General features: G+C 44.2%; 1 protein-coding gene across 1 annotated transcript in view; it reads right to left on the bottom strand.

The window, feature by feature from the left end:
- The window catches only part of CDKAL1 (CDKAL1 threonylcarbamoyladenosine tRNA methylthiotransferase), a 2,392,744-nt gene that overhangs the window by 1,194,266 nt on the left and 1,178,003 nt on the right, over nt 1-20,475 (bottom strand). The window contains exon 8 of the mRNA XM_086965147.1: nt 13,012-13,115. Within this exon, the coding sequence (XP_086821273.1) occupies nt 13,012-13,115 (104 nt within the window). The remainder of the gene's footprint in view (nt 1-13,011; nt 13,116-20,475) is intronic.

Genomic DNA, 20,475 nt, shown 5'->3' with positions numbered 1-20,475 from the left:
GGAACTGGGGTGTCAAGTCACCAACATTCAGCCAAGGAAACGGCAAAGCAAGGCAACAAAGATGTGTACACACATCTCTTTTGCTTTGTGAAATATCAAACTATTTTGCAATTATTGGCACATTTTTTTTTAATTCCCACTTATTTGAAATTGGTGACAATAAAAAAACTAACGGTGGCGCCTGCGCCTATACATTTATCTTGAGAGCCAGAGGCCCCATTGGCAAACAATTAGTCTGGAGCCCTGTTTTCACATCATCTCCTGGCTCTAAACAAAGCTTCTCCCACATGCGGCATAAGGTCTTTTGGGGTATTTTGTCATGAGTGTGTGATCTTACGAGGGTGGATGGGTTGCACGTAACCACCTTCTAATACGAAATGTTCTATACTGCCACTATTTGAATTCTGTTGACACTACTGGGGCTTGTCAATGTAGAAGCACCTACAATACTTATAATGCGTCTCTAACTACGTACAGCTGAAGCACTACAACGTTGCCCAGAAGCTCTGCAAGTTTCCAAAACTGCGTCAATTAGTCGACCAATTTGTTCATCAGGCAACGAGCCAGTGGCAAGAGACAGATTCCATATTGTAGCCACATCTGTCTTGCATAAGTTAATGATCTTTTTTCTTAATCAGTTGTTTTAAATCAGGCAATTAAAGCCTTTTACAAGAATGTAGAGCACACAATTACCTCTAATTTTTACTAACACAAAACAAATGTCCACACATTGCAGTGTTTTCCCTATGCTGCAGCCTCAGACAGAGCTGTGCATTAGCACTGTGAATAAAGACCATTCTTATCATTAGAAGTGTCTGACGTAACCCAAGAGATTGAATGCTGAACAAAGTCTTACCAGGTCAACCTAGAAAACCTTGTTTAAAATGCATATTGTTTATTAGTATACATTAGATGCTTCCTAAGTTTACTACATGTCCTCACCTGATAAACCATTAATTTCTTATTTTCCACCCACTGAGTACCAACAGAAATAAGAGAGCACTGACTTCCTTCTGCCCCTACCAAGAACGGACTGGTCTGCTGCCTTCACTATCCTCTCCTGTGCTTTTATGTGTGTGTACATGCACTGCTTAATTTGAGCCGGTGGTTTGCAAGGCTCAAATTAAGCACTGGTGCATGTGACAATTTGCCACAAGATGGCGCTGTCTGACTAAGTTAGAAATGACCCGAACAACAACAGTTATTATGACTTCAATATACTTTAAAAATGACTATTACCTGCCACCCAAGCCATTGTTATAGCTTTGGGGGCCTGAAATAGTCAGAATTGTCACCGTTTCAGACGTGTGATGGTTTGTAGTTGTGTTGTTTCTATCATTGGCAGCATGGCAGGGGCAATGTGTGGGGCAATGTGTGGTGCAAGCTGCGGTGGCCGCCTGACAAGAGCCCTGCCACTTATTTATTATTTACAAATTAAGCACTGTGTACATGTCACAATTCGCAAACTGCCCTGTAACCTCAAACGTCCGTGCTTGCCACGTAATTTCTCAAAATCTTTAGGTAGCCAATGTTTTTTTCCAGAAAAGCCCTTATTACTAGCAAACCCTACATAAGATCAATGGTTCCTCGGACACTTTCTTAATTTTCCAGGATGTAAGCAAAGGCAAAAATACCTGTGACTTGGGTGCCACGGTCCTTCACATGACTGGGTCAACACAGGCAGCAAACACAATATAGCAAGAAGCCACACAGTGCTAAGTCAAATGTCAAAAGATCCTGGCGAAACTGTTTATTTAACCTACAAATGAGCAGTCACTGCTGACAAACGACTTAGAACAGTTCTGAGTACATAACTCGCTCTACTCTGATCTTAGGTTTCTGACATGCTTGACACTAACACAGCTAAATGTAAAAACCATGATGAAGTAGGGGAAAAAAGCACAAAATTGGACGAGTATAAGAACCCACTTTTAGCGCTGTATTTCTGAGTTGCGGACATAACTTTCAAATGCTCCAAAATGGATTTAGACCCGTGCTGTGCTAGCAGACTGTGCATAAACACTAAATGTTGGGCTACGCTGTTGTATGAACCCAATTTTTTTATTTTCATGCTAAAGGCAAAGTGCCAACTGCATCTGAAACATAACCTCAGAAAAACACGGATTATATATTCTTCTGAAATGTTATTCTTTTGATGGCAATCTGAAGTAGATTTTTTTGTTCATTTTCCATGGTTTGTCATTCAGTATTCATTATAGGAGTAAATGATAAACTACTAGAACACGTATGTCAATGACAAAACTGACTTGAGGACATTTCACCTCGTGGCTAACACCGCCACTCTCTCAATGCTTAGCCCACCGTGGTAGATAGACTATGTGGAGTTGCAGCTAGTGGTTAATTAGTGAAAACATAAGAGCTGAGGCTCTCATCAGGAGGCAGCTTGCACCAGCCCATTGCTCCCATTAGCACCGCCTAAAACAGAAGCAACCACTAACCATGAAACCCTACAAGTGGGGAGAGGATGTGGCGTAAAGGCCGAGCTGCTGACTTTGGAGCTGGGGAACCAAGTTCGAGTCTTGGCGGAGGCTCAACATTCTGTGATTCTCAGCGAATCATGAGATCTTCCTGAATGAATGTGTCCTTAACTGGTGCTTATGAAAAGCGCTCCAATACATTTGGGTCGAGTTCCCGCTAAAAGCTCCTGTTTTGACAATTAAGTGCTGATGCCGAGCAACGGGAACCACCAGCTCCAATTAAGCACTGGTTGCAGCTTTATTTAAGAGGGTTATTCCCTGCCAGGGATCCCAACAGCCTGGGTGTCGTGAGACAATTACCTTTATCATTCCAACAACCTAAGGTTGGCTGATTAAAGGTGAAAAAATGACATTGTTATGAGCGTACAGAATAAAGGAAAGGGCTACTTGCTCGGTAGAGAGGAAAACAGTGTTGGTGATGTATTAAGTTTGAGATTCAAACATTAAAAGCAGCTTCTTTTGTTCAAATATCTCAGGAAATACATTTGGGTTGTGGAATTTTAATGCTAAGCACTGCATGGGATACAGCTAAAATTGGTACCAAAGAACAAAAACCTAAAATGGGAAATTGGCGAATCCCTCTCCATATGACTTGAGGAGTCATACAATTTTTATTTGAAATATGTAGCCGCAAGCACCACAATAGCATCTAATAAGGATCCCACGCGTGGAAAGCTCGATTCCTTGTGAGACCTTTCTTCATGTGCAGCCTGACTGTAAATCCCAGGTCTGAAGTTGTCTAAGAAGTGTAAAATCACAAGCAGCTTTAAAGAAATGAACAGGGAGCACATTCCGCAATCACGAGCTGCAGCAAATTGGCGGGTTAGCTGCCTGTGACAGTCTCCGCTTCAGTGAAAAGGTTTGCTGACTCAGCGAGGCCTGCTGGCACTGCACAGCCCTATTACTGCCCAGAAAACACCTCACACTGGTCGCTTTCAAACCCAACAGGTAGCAGTATCAGCCGAGGATATTTCAATCGCTGGTCAACTTCCATTAAACATAATCTTCCAAAACCAATTTAGTGCTTGCAGTTTGGCCAAAATGATCCCTCAGCATTAGTTGGATCAGGCACAATTTCCAAAGCGCAACCTCAGCTGAACCTTGGCTCCCGCTCGCTAATGGGAAGGGCCGGAGAACTTCATGCAGAGGCAGAGAGAGAGAGAGAGACCTCTTTAAGCAGAAACAGATCTCATGGAAACCTGCCGATGCAATTTAAGGAAGCAGGATAAATGACCATCTCAGAATAACCTCACTGCTTCCATTCAACAAATGTGAGTAATCACAGGAGGCGCATCAAACACAAAATAACTGACCTAAGCAGCAATATTGTGCTAGGAGAACATGTGGTGTACCAGCCGGATAGGTCGCTGCCTGACTAATGCTCCACAACCCTCACATTTTAGATACATTCCTCTGGGAGGATGACCACAGGTCTTCTGACGAAGGCATCGCAACCCCTTTCCACTGGTATTACTGATACCAACCCTGCCATTAGCACAGGCCGTGTTCACTGGTAAAGGCAACACCAAGTATGACTACATTTCCTTGAAGGGTGGGATGCGACTGGGATGGTGGGCAGGTGATGAAAACTGTAATAGAACATTGGAATGTTGGGAGCTCCATTGAAAACAATGGAGTCCTCCGGGCTTCTAATGGCTGGTAGAAGCCCGGAGCTCGAGAATTCCAATGTTTGATCACAGCTGTTGCTGTGAACAAAGGCCTCTCGGAGCCCGGCAGATTTAAACCCCCTTGGGCTCCGAAAGGCGTTTGTTTTTGCTAATTAGAACATTCTGCCCTCTCGAGGCGGAATGTTCTAATAACCTTAGAGCCCTCTGTAGAGGGCTCTACTGGTCATTAAAGGCCTGCTCCCTTGATAAAGGCCAGAGCCAACTCCACAAGAAAACTATATCCGTATCAATCAACAGTGCTCCAAAAAGTATTTGAAGTTATGCATAAAACAGGGCAAGTATAACGTACAACAGCCAATGCACCCTAATAATTTAACGTTGTCCTGTCTGGAAGATATTCACCAGCCGTAAGCCATCTTTTTGCCAATTACTCTCTCAGGGCCTAGTCAGATCTGCATCAAAAGTTAAGCTATGGGTGGAGGGTGGGCAGAAAATAACTTATCTGAAATTACCTGGTGGTAATCCTTTACCTTCAAGGTTGGATTGTAGGCTGTGTACCCCCTGCCCCATAGTCATCACCGCTGGCGTAGGCATGTGAGGGAAACTAAGCCTTAAAACGAGCGGCATAAAAGTGAATCCAGAGGCTGAGGTGAGGATGTCACAATATCCAAGGACTGATCTTCCTCTTCAAAACCACAAACTAGCTACTGAGAATCTTTCAACACAATGTTACGACAATGCAGTACCGGCCGGCACAGGCGACGCTCCTCCGCCTTAGTGGAGGAGCCGCCACTGCGACAATGGCAGCAGTAAACAGAAGATCCTTAGCAGTGATGTAGGACCGAAAGGGCTGGTGGAAACAAATCAGAGACCAACGCAAGTAAATGATAACTCGTTTCCCAGCACTTTTTGCTGCAGGTAACACTGAGGATGCTGCTAAAAAAAGATGAGGAATAACAGTGCCATGACGCAGGGAAAAAGGAACTGCTTCACTCCACAAACAGTTTGTACAGGTCAAAGACTTTGAGAAGGAGTTGGAATCCTTCAGGCACAGAATTGTTTCACTACAGCAAACACTGGAAGGGGCCGGAGAGAGTATGAAAACTGGAGGGATGCACAGTGGACCGGGACGAGAATTTAAAGAAGGCTGCGATGCTTGAGACCAGACTCACCAGGCCCACCAGGTAATACTTGAAGAGCAGATAGAGACCCATAAAAACTAGCACAGAGGGGCACAAATCAGAGGCTTAGCAATCCTAGGAATGCTGTGCTGGGATGTGTGACGGGGAGAGGGTGGCAATGCACCATATGTAACATTATATGACACAGTCCTGGCCTCTCCTTGCACTGGTGCGCTAAGTGCTGCCTAGCGCCAATGCAGGCACCCATGCACCATGGTGCCACAGTTGAAGACAGGATTGTTTTTGCACAGGAAGGGGGACCTTCCCGCACCAAAACAATCCATTGAGGTTTTTTCCTATTTCTGTATGTGCTGCAGAATGCAGGCAAGAGGGGCAGAGATGGCTGGTTGGATGCAGGCGGTGCTTGCTGTCTTATTATAAAATTTATAAAAATTTGTTGATCAAAATGCCGGCATTGACATGAGATTTGCTGGCGAAAAGAATATTTTGCTCTGGCCCTTTTATCCATCTACAGTGCTTCAGTATTATATTGCAATAATTTTTTTGCCTTTCCTCTGAACTTCATTTGCATTATATTCACTGTAGACAATCTAAATGTCATCTGGTACATTAACATTCCCTCACAGTTTTTAAAGTACAACTACTGACACAAGTATTGCCTGCATTCGATCTGTGAACAAAGTAAGTGCTGTCTGGTGATTTACATGCAGGTCCACTTTCTGGGGATTCATGCGAAAGGACTTGAATGTTCAGCAGGCCTTCCATTATAGTCGCACTGCCTCCTAAAGACCCACATCTGAAGGGAATTTGTAATGGTTGATTTCAGGCGGGTCATACCTTCTTTGCTTACATGTACTCGTGCTATTAAGGTATGCAATGTGTGCTCTCCTGAAATGCTGGTCGTTTTCCCACATTCATCGTTGGCATGGACCTTCCCACATGTCCTCGCCCTTTAATAATGCTGAAAGTGACCAGCGGATCTATCTATCTATCTACATTAATTGCATCTTTATAGTGCTTACGACCCTGACGAGGTGTTAAAGGGCTTTTTCCGCGAGCACCAAGCTACACTGGAACCCAAAGAGGATTAATGGTGAATTAGTATGGGGAGATATGAATTTCAATTTGAGCGGTGGACATGTGAGTTTGTTATTTGGATTGAAAAAGGATAGCGGAGGGAAGGGTTTGCATTTATTTAGCACTTGCTACCCCTTATGAGGTGTCGAAGCTCATTTTGGTGGTGCATAGCACACTACTCCGTAACTCAAACAGGATTAATGGGGAATTAATATAGAGAAACATGAAATTAATTTGAGAAGTAGACACGTTAGTCTGTTAGTTGGATAGTGGAGGGATAGTATTTGCTACTTGTATCCATTTCAGACATGCGCTTGTACGTAAACACCTTTATCAAAAATCCTGAACACAGATATACACATACTCTGCATAAAAATGCTGAAATCAAACTTCCACGACAGAGATTCCTGACAAGAATATGGCCTTTGGTTACGTTATGTTTCAACCACTGATTAGGACTACCGTCCCCATTTCCTCTCCTTGCGTAACAACCTTTTCATCTTCCTGGAGGAAGTGCTGAAGCAAGAAATGGGAACCAGCGGAAGACACGCAGGACAAGGGTAGTCAAATGTAGGAATGGAGGGCAGTTTGGTAACAAAAGAGAACAAGGTTGCGCAGTGGTCCCGTAAACGTGTGCACTGGTAATCACATAGATTAACCGGTATGTGTGCAGTTTTTGTGTATTAGGGATGTACAAATGTGATGTGCTTGATTGTCACAATGCCTAATGACAATGACGTTGGTGAGGTCTTAAGAACTGAAATCCCAAAAGGCATGTGATGTGGGAGGGCATGAGCAAAGTACAAGTTGGGGGGCAACACCTGTGTTTTGGGGGGCAACACCTGTGTTTTTTTAAAGATCATCGATAATTGCAGTTCTGAAAATTATTGACTGAATCTCAGCTATTTAGTTTTTTATGTTGACGCGTTGTGGGGACAGGCTCAGAATAAAGATTATGGCTTAAAAGCTAATTGTTTGATGCACACACCTCTTCTAATGTACTCTTGTTTCTCTTCCCTCATCACCTTCTTCCTGTCCCTACTACAACCTTAGGAGAGAGGAGTGTTATTCATTTTATGAGACTTTCCCCTGACAGCCATTATGCTCTAAGTCACGCTGTCACCAACCTCAGAAGCAAAACCAAATTGCAAACATTGCCGACATTGGTGATAGGCAGTGGGACCTCCAACCACAAGAAATCTTCTAATACTTGTTACTCGTTGATAGTATCCACTTGCTCTCCAAAGTGGGGCTGTTAATCATGCTGAAATGCTGACACGCATCCAAAACTTCTATTTTAAGACATACTGTCCTGTTCTGATAAACCATATCTGTGGGCAGTGGGATGAGATGGCTACTATCACTGTAAAAAACAAAAACTGGCCCATGGGCGAAAGCACATCAAGTCCGCTGGGACTAGATTTCTAGCAATCAAAGCAAAACAGTATCCCTGGAATAAAAACATCTTCTCCCCAGAAACAGCTGTTTTTCTCACAAACACTAGCGCAGATAAGGATTCATATTTCATACTAGGATTTTCCGGATACATGTGTGTTGCCAGCCCTGCAGGATGTCACCAGAATCGAAATGCAGGAAGAAACCCTGAGAGCCGAATACGTGGCAGCAGAGGACATGTGTCAGTGTGACCTTCCCTGGTTACAAATTTAGTCACATCTACAAATCTAATCACGCACTCTCATCTGATTAAAAACATGGAAAAAATCCAAACAAAAAAAATAAGCAAACAGCAAGCTCCAGGTAATATGCAAAGATGTGAAGTTGGCATGCTTTGCAATTCATCACATTCTGAATAGATGGAAAGACAGCAAATGAACTTGCAGTAAATCAAGCCCAGAAGACCATATGTTACCATTACTGCAAACGTTATTCCACATAAATTGTCGACAGGCATGCCAAGTGCGGTGGCTCCTGGATCTCCTTAATTATTTACTGCGATCACATAATGGCATCCTGGGATGCAATTTCATGCTTCAGCGTTACAGGAAACCTGCAACCACCGAAAAACCAGGCAATCTCCTACAGAAGCAGGAGTAACGTGCACCAACTGAGCACCACTACAGTTCTTTCAGTGGTGGAAGTGCAGTAAAAAAAAAGTATGGGAACTGTGATGCTACATGTAAGGGGGCGGGGCAAGGGGTGGGGTGAGTGAGTGTGGGCGTGGAAAAAAAAATAAAAAAATATTCTCTACCTTTGTTCAGTCTTTCACCTTCTGATAACTACATATAAAATAACACGCAGCTTACATGAAAATTAATATGTTAATCAGTGGGAAATACACTATCTTACAATATGAAACCTCTATTAGTTAATGCACTGCACCAAATCCTGGTTGGTGCAATGGGGAATAGTGACTTGCGTATGTTTAGTGCTACAGGGTCCCAGTCTGTGACAGAAAGCCCTGTGAACATGCAAGACATTATTTCAAACTTGCATTACACACAGTATAAGATAGGCTGCTACAGAATGTGCATAAAGGTTTAAGATTAAAAAGTGTTAACAAAATTTAGATTTTTTGCAGGGTGTACATAGTGTATTTTTGTTATTTTTTATAATTGTCTATTAAAAGCACACAATTCACAGCTTAAAATGTAACCCCCTTACCATACCCCTCAAAAATAATAAATGTGTGTCATCAGGAAGCAATTTTTTTATGGTTACTGTCTTTTAACAAAACACACTTCACATCTTAGCAGGTAGCCCCCTTAAAGTACTTCTCAAAATGAATACATGTGTATCACCAGGAAGTTTCAAGGGATTCCATCACTTAAAGCCAAAACCGATTTCCAGCCACCCTTTACATTTGCAGATTCAGCATTTGGAACATTTACACTTCTTTCAGGTAATCAGGCACCCTGTCAAGAAGACTTGCTTTTCTGTCCTCCCCTCTGGGTTTCACAGCTCAGGACGCTACCTGAATGACACTTTGGCTGAAGATTTTCAGGTCCTGGAATTAACCGTCACAGGACAGCTGACTTTTGACAAGAAGTAGGTGAACTGTTTTCCTAAAATTAAAAAAGTAAGGGTATGCCGTGCCCCTCAGATCCCCCCTACTTCGACCACCGAGTTCTTCAGGGTGTCGAATTAGCATTTGAACAGTGAAAAGATGAGGTGCGTATCTCAGTGGCCAAGGTGGGAGCGGAGATCGTAGGTTCCGGTAGAAGGGCTCCAACGGGACTTGAAGATTCAATTCTGGTTGTATGGTGGCACAACGCATGCCACAACAATACATGCGTGAACCACGCGGTTCCAACCACAGCATCAATGTGCATGCCTTTACCATACAATTTCGTGGTAAAGACATGACTCGGAAAGGGACGTGTGGTAAAGATCACTCCCCTGCCCCCAGCCCTGAAAACTGTCCCTTTTCCCCCACCAGCCCTAAAAATTGCCCAGACTCCCCACGAACTACCCTGACCCACCCTCCCCTTAGCCTGAGCTGAGGCCCAAAACTGCCCCCAGCCCTGAGAACTGTCCATTTTCCCCGCCCTGAGGCCTAAAATCTGTCTCCACAACCTAACAACTACCCCGATCCCAGGGCTCAACCTTGAGGCCTAAAACTGACCCCTACTCCCAAAACCTACCCCATCCCCCTGCCCTGAGCCCTACTCCTCGGCCCCCTGCCCTATAAGGAACCCTGACCAACCCCATGAGCCCGAAAAACTACCCTCACCCGAAAAACTACCCTCACCCCGAAAAACTACCCCCAAAAACCAGCCCCACTTACCTGACCGCGCGTCCTCTCCCGATCCTTCCTCTTCTGGCCCACCCATTCCAGCATCTAGACCACACACTGCTTTAACTACGCATATGCGTGGTTATGGCATATGCGCGAGTAAGGCAAGGGCCATTCAGCTTGCGGAGAAACGGCACGCGTGGCTAAGCCCGTGTTAAGGCCGTTTCCCTTCAATTATACGCTCATGCTCTTTTCTTATATACAAATTAATATCTAAAATGCAAGCCTCTAGAAACTGGGCTGACACGGAGTAAAGTGAGAATATGAATTCATCCATGCAAGACAATGTATTTCTTGATACAAGGCCACGTATGTGACCGTTAGCATGGGTTGCCTTAGAGAAGGTGGCCTGAGACCCCTTTCATAACACAAAATACTAAACCAACCAGGCACCAACAGGTGGTGGCGGGGGGGGAGGGGGGGGGGGGCTATACCTCATTTGTGTGTCTCATATCCTCGTTTATGTTTCCATTACTTCACCATGCTTGAGACAAAAAAATAAGGACGGAGAAGACCAAATTCAACACCGTCTCTGCTATGGTTCTAGGATCCTGAACTCCCTCCCCAACCAGCCCCAGCAATCGCCCTAGCTCTTGCTCTTCAAGAAGGATCTGAAGATACTCTTCTTCAAAGACTTCATCCGTGTGCAACCTTTCGGTGATGGACCCCAGGTGATAATCTCCTTTGCTCGGTCTGCATTGTGTCCCTCATTGCATTCCTCTGTAGTCCTCACCTCTACCCTCCCCACGATTTCACAGAGCTTTGTTGCTTTGCAGATACCATAGCTCTATATGAATCCCCATACATACATATATTTGGAAAACGGCACTGAAGGAAATAATTCTCTTGAGGCCCTCAATGTATAGAATGATAGATCTACCATCTTTCGAGTGGTTGTTGGTCCTAACATCCACTACAATAATGCTTTTATTGAGACGTTTTCTAAAGTGTGCACTAATACGTTGCAAGTGATGCCAAATTATGCAGAAAGAGCAGCCATTGATTTACTAAAGGCCACAAAGATTTCATCCTTCCACAGTAAACTACCCTGGCTGCTCGTTTCAGCTAGAGTTGAGTGTAAGACATGCACTTAAAGTCATATCCGTTTTTAGTATGTCTCCAGAGTACTCAAGGGTGGCTCCTTTGTTGGAGTGTAGGAGCTTTGCTCCACTAAAAATCTCATTCCCCCAAGCCCCAGAGATGAAAAATAATATGGTAGTTCATTACCATTTTATTTTTTATCCTCCGGTCCAAGCAGAGTGTCAGGATGGGGGTGGGACTGCTGCTGAATGACAGCAGCAAGGAGGAGGGTGGGTTGTCTAGTGGGCTGCCTAATGCGCTGTTTAAAGTGCGCATGTCTTTTTAGCCGGCCGTCTTGCAACAGCCAGCCACACATGCACACTTTAAACCTCTCACCTGTTTTAAGACAGATAGGTTGAGATTAAGTGCAGGCCTCCAGTGCGTTTTGAAGCGCCAAGTGAAACCGCTCCCTCCAATCAGGGCACTGGTCACATGCTGCACAGGATTGGGCAAGGGAGTTCCAGCATCTGGTTTCAGTTCCTACAAATTAGAGGTCCGGAGCGAGGATGTTGCGTTAGGTAAGTTTAAACAAAATAATATTTTGCATGCGTCCCCGATCCCCTCTCCCGCAGATGCCAGCAACCACTGAGAGTACTTAAAATTTGATCCATCTATTGTTGCGGTAGGACATTGAGATAAGTTGGTAAACACGTATTTGTCCCTCCCAACGTCATTATGAAAACAGCTGCGGGTAGATCATTCTCAGTACTCGCAATCAGCATGTGCAATGCCTTGCCCAATGAGCAGGTTTGTTTGTAAAACATTCCAGACTCATGTCTTTAGCTTAGCTTGTGTTTTTGTCTTAAACAGCCTCTCACTGCCCTGTGGGTTTTAAAGAGCTAGATCAACTCGTTTATACTGATAAAGGTATCACCTGGTCAGTGGCCCCTTTATGCTTCCAACTGCTGATTAAAGGAGCTTTGAAAGGGGGTAAAATGGCTAGGGGCTTCTATGCCCTATCCTCTTGCTCCAGCTTCTAAGAAGCTTCCTGCTAATGTGCGATTGTACAAAGTGCACCTTGTCAATTCACAAATCCGAGAGGCTGGAGGACATAAGACATGTTATATGTATGGGACACAAGGACAGAGTTGCATAACAAAGAAGTGCAGCGCCTACTGCTCCTGGAAGCACAAGAGACGCAAAAGAATGGCAATGACGCTTGACCCTATAAGGTGAATTTTCGCTCTTGATTGAAAATTAATAATTGATACCTACACACACGGGGAGAAGGGCAGGGAGAGAGGCAGCTCCAAACAACAGACCCTAGAGTCATTCTGGGTACAGACTCTCATATACAACTCTACTACCAAGGCATTCAATGATGAGAGGTTTATAAATGAGCAGCACAGCTGGCACCTGCTTTACTTATACTGAAGCAAACACAAGGAGATGATGGACGGAGTGCTGAAACTTTTCAGACACTCACCCCCAGTCACAGATTTGGGTTGAATCCCTAATCATTCTTTAGCTCACTTTGCCACCCCAGTTCACACCCAGCTATATGCAAACCAGTCTTCACCCTGTGCCTCATGGGAACAGTCCAGCCTGAACTGCCAAGCCAGGTCTTCCCTGGACCGGAAACAAGCATCCTGGGACCTGTTTCGGGGTAACACCCCTCATCAGCCAGGCTAGCTGGAACCCAGTGGCAAGGAAAGCAAGCTCTTTGTGTTTACTTATGCTGAAAACACCGATGCCCCTATATAACACAAAATAAGATGCAATGTTGCTTTTATTCTCCAAAGTATTTCAGCACAAGGAGCTAATATATTGATGTTTTGCGAAATAATACAGCTGCCATGAACAGTCACTATGTGAAAGAAAAAAATCCTTACCTTGAAAAGACTGCTTCGCTCGGTCAACTAGCTCATCAATGGGGTAACTAGCCAAGTCCCCTCTGGCATGCTTGGTTTTACAATAGGTACACGCATTGAGACATCTGTCCAAAGACAAAAACAGAAAACCATTGTATAAAAACACAATTGTTGAATTATATTTTTAGCAAGTTTAAGGTGCAAACACAAAACCCTTTTCATTCAACCTACTTGGCATGTTTGCATATAGGAGACGCCAACGAGTGTGTAAACAAAGGTATTAAAGCTAACGTGTAGGCACAAGCAGCATTTACTAGCACTGGCAATGAAGTGTCCATCTCATTCCAAGTCATTGTGGAAACTGTCTCCAGACCTGAATTATAATCCTACAAATCACTGATCTCAGGTGTATTGGTCTAATTAAATCAAGGGAAACAAAAGAAGACAACAAGGCAATCACACAAAGCCGAGCTCTGGATAAAGTGTCAGTAAAGGTGGTCACCCTAATGGCCAAAGAGAATATAGAACATAAAACACACATAACAGAGTAGGGAAGAGGTGGATCACAAACCAAATAGATCATAAGTGTTAGAATCCTCTGCTCAAATTAGTTAGGAACTGATATTACATTGTTTACGCAATGATACACAGACTAAGAAAGAAATGTCAAGCAGCACCACAAAAAAAGAACACAATCAACTCAGAATGTCATGATTCTGCGCTGTCTATGCCTTTCCAAATGGGTGGCAAGTGTCTAAAAATTACAGTAGAGCCCTTTTATCTTCAGAGATTTGAATTCCAACTCCTTAAGGGCGCAGATTATTAACTGATAATTTTGCTTACATTAGGATCTGCTTTCATGGTTACCCCCACCTTTTGCTGGTGTCATTCTGTTTTCTGACTAGCCTGCCTGGGATCCTGCTAATCGGAGCCCAGTCTCTGTGCTTCCTCCCTAAATTGGACTATGGTGAGTACTTAGGTACCCCCCAGATTGGCTACTGGTGTACCTTGTAAGCCCCTAGTATATAGTACTAAAATACCCAGGGCATAGGTACACCAGGGGCCACCCTTGGGCTGAAGCATGTATTATTCCACCCATGGGAGACCACTCAAATTGTGTGGACAGGCCTGCCATTGAAGCCTATGTAAGCTGGTGCTAGCACCACTTATGACAGATATACGTTTTCTTATATCTGAGGTCACTACACTTATAACCTCTAAGTCACCCCTAAGGCAGGCCTTTCAATTCTAAAAGAAGGGTGCTTGGTTATAAGTGTGATGGTGCCCGGGCATGAGCAGGACACCCCAACAATCCCCAGAGACAATTTTCCAGGCGTTCTAAGTGCATCAGCCATTACGATATATAGAATGGCCATGTGTCATTATACAATGGCAAACTCAATACTGGCTGTAAAGAACCCTGGCATGTTTGCTATCAAACATGTTGGAATCATACACCAACACCATAAACTGTGTTAGAGGTATGAATCCATGCACGGTGGGACTCCTCCTGAAAGCCCTCTGTGCTCCGGGTACCAGTCATACAGAGTCTGACAACAAGCAATGGTTGCTGCAGACAACAGACACAATTATGCCCTCATGCTGCTGAGCCAAGCTCAAGCAGGGGAAGGTAAGACAATAGTTTTCATGTCACAAGGAGGTGTGACCACAGAGACAGGACTTAATGTATTGGGCTAGGGGGGGGATGCTTACCAGCGCCACTAGACTCCTTGGATACTCCAGTTAAAACCAGTTCAGAGAGCCATTGGCTCCCGCTCTGGCTTGAAACTGGACAGGACATTTGAGTATCCTCCCTTCTGTCCAGCCCCTCCTCTTGGACGGACCCCTATATCATCCCAACCCTTTCCTTAGGGCTTACAATTGGGTGATTCTTCAGTTTTGTCGTGTGACAAGATTCAGATCGGGAACCACTTCATCTTCAACCGTCTGAGCACTTTGGACTTCACTTCAGGAACCAAGACTGCATCTGGAAGACTCTTGCTGCTCCTGGTCACATCGTCCTGCCAATCCTCTGCATCATCAGTGTCTGTGCTCCATACAGGCTGTTCTCCAGGCCTGTGGGCATTCAAGACACCTGAAGGAATCTCCTTTGAAGGGATGGAGTCATTCCCCTGCATGCACCACCTCAATGCTGACCAGTCTGCTATTCCTGAGCTCCCACAGATTCTAAAAGGTTCAGCAACACAGGTGGTGGTTCTGCAACTCCCTCTAGGCCTGCACTGTCTTCTCAGCAAGTTTGAAGTCAGTATCCCTCGTCGGAACCACTTAAGTAGTACCCCTATGCACCGCGTCAACTTGCTGTTGCCAAGGCTTATTGACTCTCTTCTTCAGAGATCTTCGGGCTCCAGGAATCTCCAGCCTCTCTTGCTACCAAGATTTTCATCCTCACTGCATGCTCTGCACCGTGGGTATGCATCATTGGTGAGCTGCTCGAGGTCCTCTTGCGACTCATGAGCCTTCGGCCTGTGGGTCCTCCTGAGGGTCTTCTTTGGCTCTAATGGGCTCCCTTTTCTGCTCGGTTCCTACTCTGACTTGCCTGTTTGTGGTCAGTCCCTTGAAACTTGCTGGTCCCGACATCGCACCCTTTTCATCTGTCACGTTTGTTGCTGCTGCCAAGGCTTGCTTGTGTTCCTGGCAGACACCAACCTCCTTGCTTTTGGCATCCGACGTGAGATAGCTTGTGAACAGCTCCTGGTCTTCCACATCATTGCCTGGTCCGCACAGCGGCAATGCCGAAGTCAACGTCAACTCTCCTGCGTCTTCTGACATCGGTGGGCATTCGTCTTCCGTGCCTCCTGGTCACTCCTGAGTGACATAAACTCTGTCCTCTCTGCTTGCGGGTACCGCTCATCCTGAATCCACCCTTGGATTCCACCGGACCCTTTCACCTTCTTCACCAGCTGCATCTTTACTGAAGTCCTCAATTGTGGTCTACGGCGGTTCCCGGCATCACTTCGCACTTATGCACCCGGCTTCCCTGGTGTAGGTATCCTGGTTCCCGGGGTATCCACGGGTGGGGTGACTCTCCAACCTTCCATCTTTTACTGGGTTTCTTTAGGGTCCTCTGGGAAGGTTCCTTCTTCCCAACCGTGGCTTTCCCATTGACTAATATGGAGCATGCAGTCGTGTTTCACTCTGCGCACGGCCTCTGTGGGGTTTCTGGGTACTTACCTTGGGTGGTTCCTTGGATCCCCGGCTCTTCTAAGTCTTCTGGGGCTAGTCTCAACTTCGGTTGTGGGTCACATTCTACTTTATTAGTATATGTTCTGGTCCCCCCTGGCGACCACTGTGCTTTTGTACTACTTACCTGTTTTACTACTGAAGTATTGTGTATTGCGATTATATCTCCGGGGAGGAGATATTGCAATTTGTTAGCGAGTGTTTATAATAAATATATATTTTTATAACTACACTGTTTGCTTCTTTTTCACTTAACCTACACTATATGATTAGTACTGGTAAAATAAGCTGCTTCACACTCCTTCTGGACTAAGCCTGACGGCTGCTCTCCACAGCTACCACTCAGCGAGCTTTCTAAGATTGTCTAAGACCATGAAAATCACCATACGGGTTGTCTGGGTTAGTGCAAGGGGATCCACTTAAGTTAGTGTGCACCACATACTAAGCCAGCCTCCTACATCTACCTTCTTAGCTCATGAAGAGGAGTCATTATTTCAGAATAGCAACAAAGCATGCTCATTAACCCCTTCCATGCTCATGACGAACCCCAGCCGTCATGCACTACGGTGCTCGTGTGCTGATGACGGCTGGGGTTCGTCACGGCCCGCCCCTGTTCGTGCTGTTTACAGCACAGCAGGGGAATCGCGGCCGCATCGAAGGGGTTAAAAAAATAATGTCTTCGTCTCTCCACTTGCCCTAGAAATATCTATACCTAACCCATCATTTGGAACTACCAAAGCAGTACCACATTCACAAAAAACAGGCACAAGAGGAGAGAGCGTAGGGAGTGTAATGTAGCAGATAAACAGGGATCTCTGTACGGAATGTTACTGGTAAGTAATCAACACACTGCCATGCCTTCCCTCTTTCTCATGGTCTTTCGACTGGCATGATCAAGAACCTAATCACGTGTCAAATGCAAAATGTATTTATTTTACAATTTTCTAAAGCGCAAACAATATCCACTATTCCGATTCCTCTGTCCCTCTTACCCACGTCCCTTTTGCCTGCCTAGCCTTTCCTTGAAGTCTCAGTCCACTTCTGCACCTGTTGCTGGTCAGTTACCTCCGCGTCTCAAAAGGGAAGAGCTGCATGCAATCTCCCTGTCTCTTTAATAATAGAGAGGCCTTGCACCATCTGGTTAAGTTGGTACCAAGACACACAACTCTCCCCCACTGAGACTATCATGAGCGGCTTCCACCTCAAGGGATAATATGAGGGAGGACTCTGGAGGACCACCCTGGAGATGGGATTACTGTCACTACTCAGGACATACATAGTGGGGGTAGCAAATAACTGTGTGAGTGCGCTCTTAGATTTTGTTTTGTTGGATACAATGGGGCCTTACCATCACATATTGTGTGTCTACCCATGCAAGCTCTGCAATAATGTAGCTTCATACTGACATATCATATGCTCTTGACATGGAATTATAGTGGCCCAATATTATTAGGTGGGCATATGAGATAACATGTTAGCTTTATATGGTGTAATGGCAGCCCAATAGTGGCATACTGCGGGCAGTCCTTGACCCATCCTTACTGCCCTGCATTTTATGGCCCTATAGGCATTCTTAGTGACATCCTTGCTATTTCTAGCATTATGGGGACGGAACAGTGACATACAGTGACTATTCTTAGAGGCATTAAGATGACTCATCACTGACATTTTGGCATAAAGGTGGCACATCTGTGACTTGATTGTGGGCAGAATTATGTCTCTCAATGGCATAACAACGGTCCATCCTCGACCTGCTTTATTCTAGCTCTCGCTAGCCTTTGCTTAATTGAGGTTAAATACCTGAATGCTACAGTTATCCCTGGTATTTGATGATAAGTGGACATGAAAGGCAAGATCTGTTAATGTATGGCCGTAGCATATGTAAGTGCATAGTACAAAAAATGACAAGCAAACGCAAAAAGAGAATCTCTTTTGGGATAAAAATACAGATGTTGTCTTGATTAAAATGAGATCACCTGTTCTCGGGACTTGAGGTAATTTATCCAATTTTGTAGTTCGTTGTGAAATATCTATTTTCAGAATCTGCCAAGTTGATGTTTCTAAGAAAATGACAGCATTTCTGTATTTAAAGATAAGAATTAGGACAGTGTGAGTTTACAGATCTACTGCTGATTTGTTTTTTTCATGGGACCAGAGCACGCTTCCGATGTTCTTTACATGACTTATATGTGGCCGTCTCATCATGTATATTAATTAAGTATTTTTATATCATCACTTCTGATGTTTGAGCCCCGAGCACAATCAGTGTAAACTCTGATGCTTTGGTATTGGCTAGTATTGCTATATGAGCCTGTATGAAACGTCTAGCCCGACCACAAGCCTGTGACCCTTTATTATATTCCAGTAATCATAAGAGGGCTTCTTACTCCCGTTGATGTCACAAGGAGCTTTGAAATTTGTAAAATATAATTTGTTCATCCTGTCTCTTCCATGTAGACTCTGTCATAAGATATGACTGAGGATCTATTTGGAAGCGGCTAAGCGATGAAAGAAGCTAAAACAATACATTAAAGCCCTTGAAGCACCCAATTTTCTTAACTAGCTCCATATGCGTAGTTCTTTAGTCAAAACATTTGTGGATCTTATGTTGAAAAATCCACTGTTATGGCACCATTTTTCAAAGTTTTCATGGGAAGGGCGAGTCTTAAAATCCTTGGCAAAGGTAAGGCCTGTCTGACACCACACAAATACTGAAAAAAGTCATTAGTGTATGTTCAGAATCTCAGTAGCCAACCTATATCAAAACTGTGCAGCAATAGGTACTACTTGACCATGGTGTAAGTCCCCTCCTCCTCCCTTGAGAACCCTGTAAAGAAAGGTAGGAGCTGTAAGATTAGCAGTTGAGCTATACGATGAATGAGCTGAACAGTCTTCCAGATTTTTTTTCTTCTATGTTCTTTATTACTATTTTGTTCTTAAATCTTCATGTGATAGTGTACTCATATGGTCCTTGACCTAAGAATGTATCATAGTATTTCTCTCTAGGTGGGCTGTGGTAGTGGACTTCCTTCTACACTCCACCAGAAGGCTTGAGGTAGCTAGAGAAGGAAGGTACTAAATATTAAGTAACCAGAAAAGAAAACCATATTTCTCTTCTTTTACTACTCTGTCCTTTGTGTCCATATTCTTTCCTTGATAATCTTGACTTCTTAGTTATCTAGTTCGCTGGTAACCTACATTGCTATTAGGAAATTATCAGTGCTTAACAAAAAAAAAAATATCCGAGTGTGTTTAAGATTTCATCCAACTCCAAACAAAAAAAGTCTTCATTATCGTTCTCTTCTTTTCCCAATGACTTCAGGTTTCAATGCTCATATACTCACTATTCAAATGAGCTATCCTTCAAGTAAGGTTTAATTAAATGAATACCCAGTAAATTAAAATGTAACATAACTGAGGAGAAAAACGATATAGAAAAGACTTCAAATTATAATACCAAGTCTCCTTTTATCTCCCCCATTTCTGTGCCGAGACACCCACCTGGCAACAACCTGTCCCTAGGTCGTGGAAGACGGTAAGACAGCTCATCCTGGTGGAGATTTGGTCACCACCAATCTTTCGTCTTCAACTCTTCATTGTGAACCTTCTCACTTTCTTAGCTGGCTTCCAACCTGCTTACTGCGCAGAGATTGCTCCCGGTGTTCCCGATGGGCGTTATTCCTCTCTTTCGATGTCCCGCGAGTGACAACGGATTTGGCAGTCCTTGGTGCTCTCCTGAGATGGGGACTTCTAAGCTCCACATTCTTGCCACAAAGCCCAGCAGCTATCAAAAAGCAAATGCTTTGTCATTCCCAGATGACCCTACCTCCTACACCTCTCTATTCAACCTCTTTCTATCCTCTTTTCCACATTCTCTTTACTGCTGTTGTTTCATCCTTTCCTTTTTAAAGTCTGTCCTCTATATCTATCCTCTCAATGTGTCCTTTCTCTATTTTCAGGTCTTCAAATTCTTTCCCCTAGGCGAATCCTGTTGCGGTTGCTGTTTCAGGAAGCACGATCCTGTTGCTAGCATGCTCCACAGGTAAGTAGTCCAGTCACATGCTCACCAGCTTGATGCAACGTCAGGAAAGCAGTTTACATCTCAACACTTCCAAGTTCACCAGACATCACTGCGATACAGTACATTAAACTAAAACATAATAATAAATTGCAGGTGGCAGAGTTAAAAGTCTCCAAGGTAAATATTGTTACAAGCATAACTATGACAGCTGGTCTATAGATAATATTTTGTTTTCATATTTAGGTGTTTAAGATGTCTTTTCA

The sequence above is a fragment of the Lissotriton vulgaris genome, chromosome 4_1, assembly GCF_964263255.1.
Source record: "Lissotriton vulgaris chromosome 4_1, aLisVul1.2, whole genome shotgun sequence".
Lineage (NCBI taxonomy): Eukaryota > Metazoa > Chordata > Amphibia > Caudata > Salamandridae > Lissotriton > Lissotriton vulgaris.
Note: the sequence above shows the minus strand (reverse complement) of the source record. Positions and strands in the feature narration are given on the sequence as shown.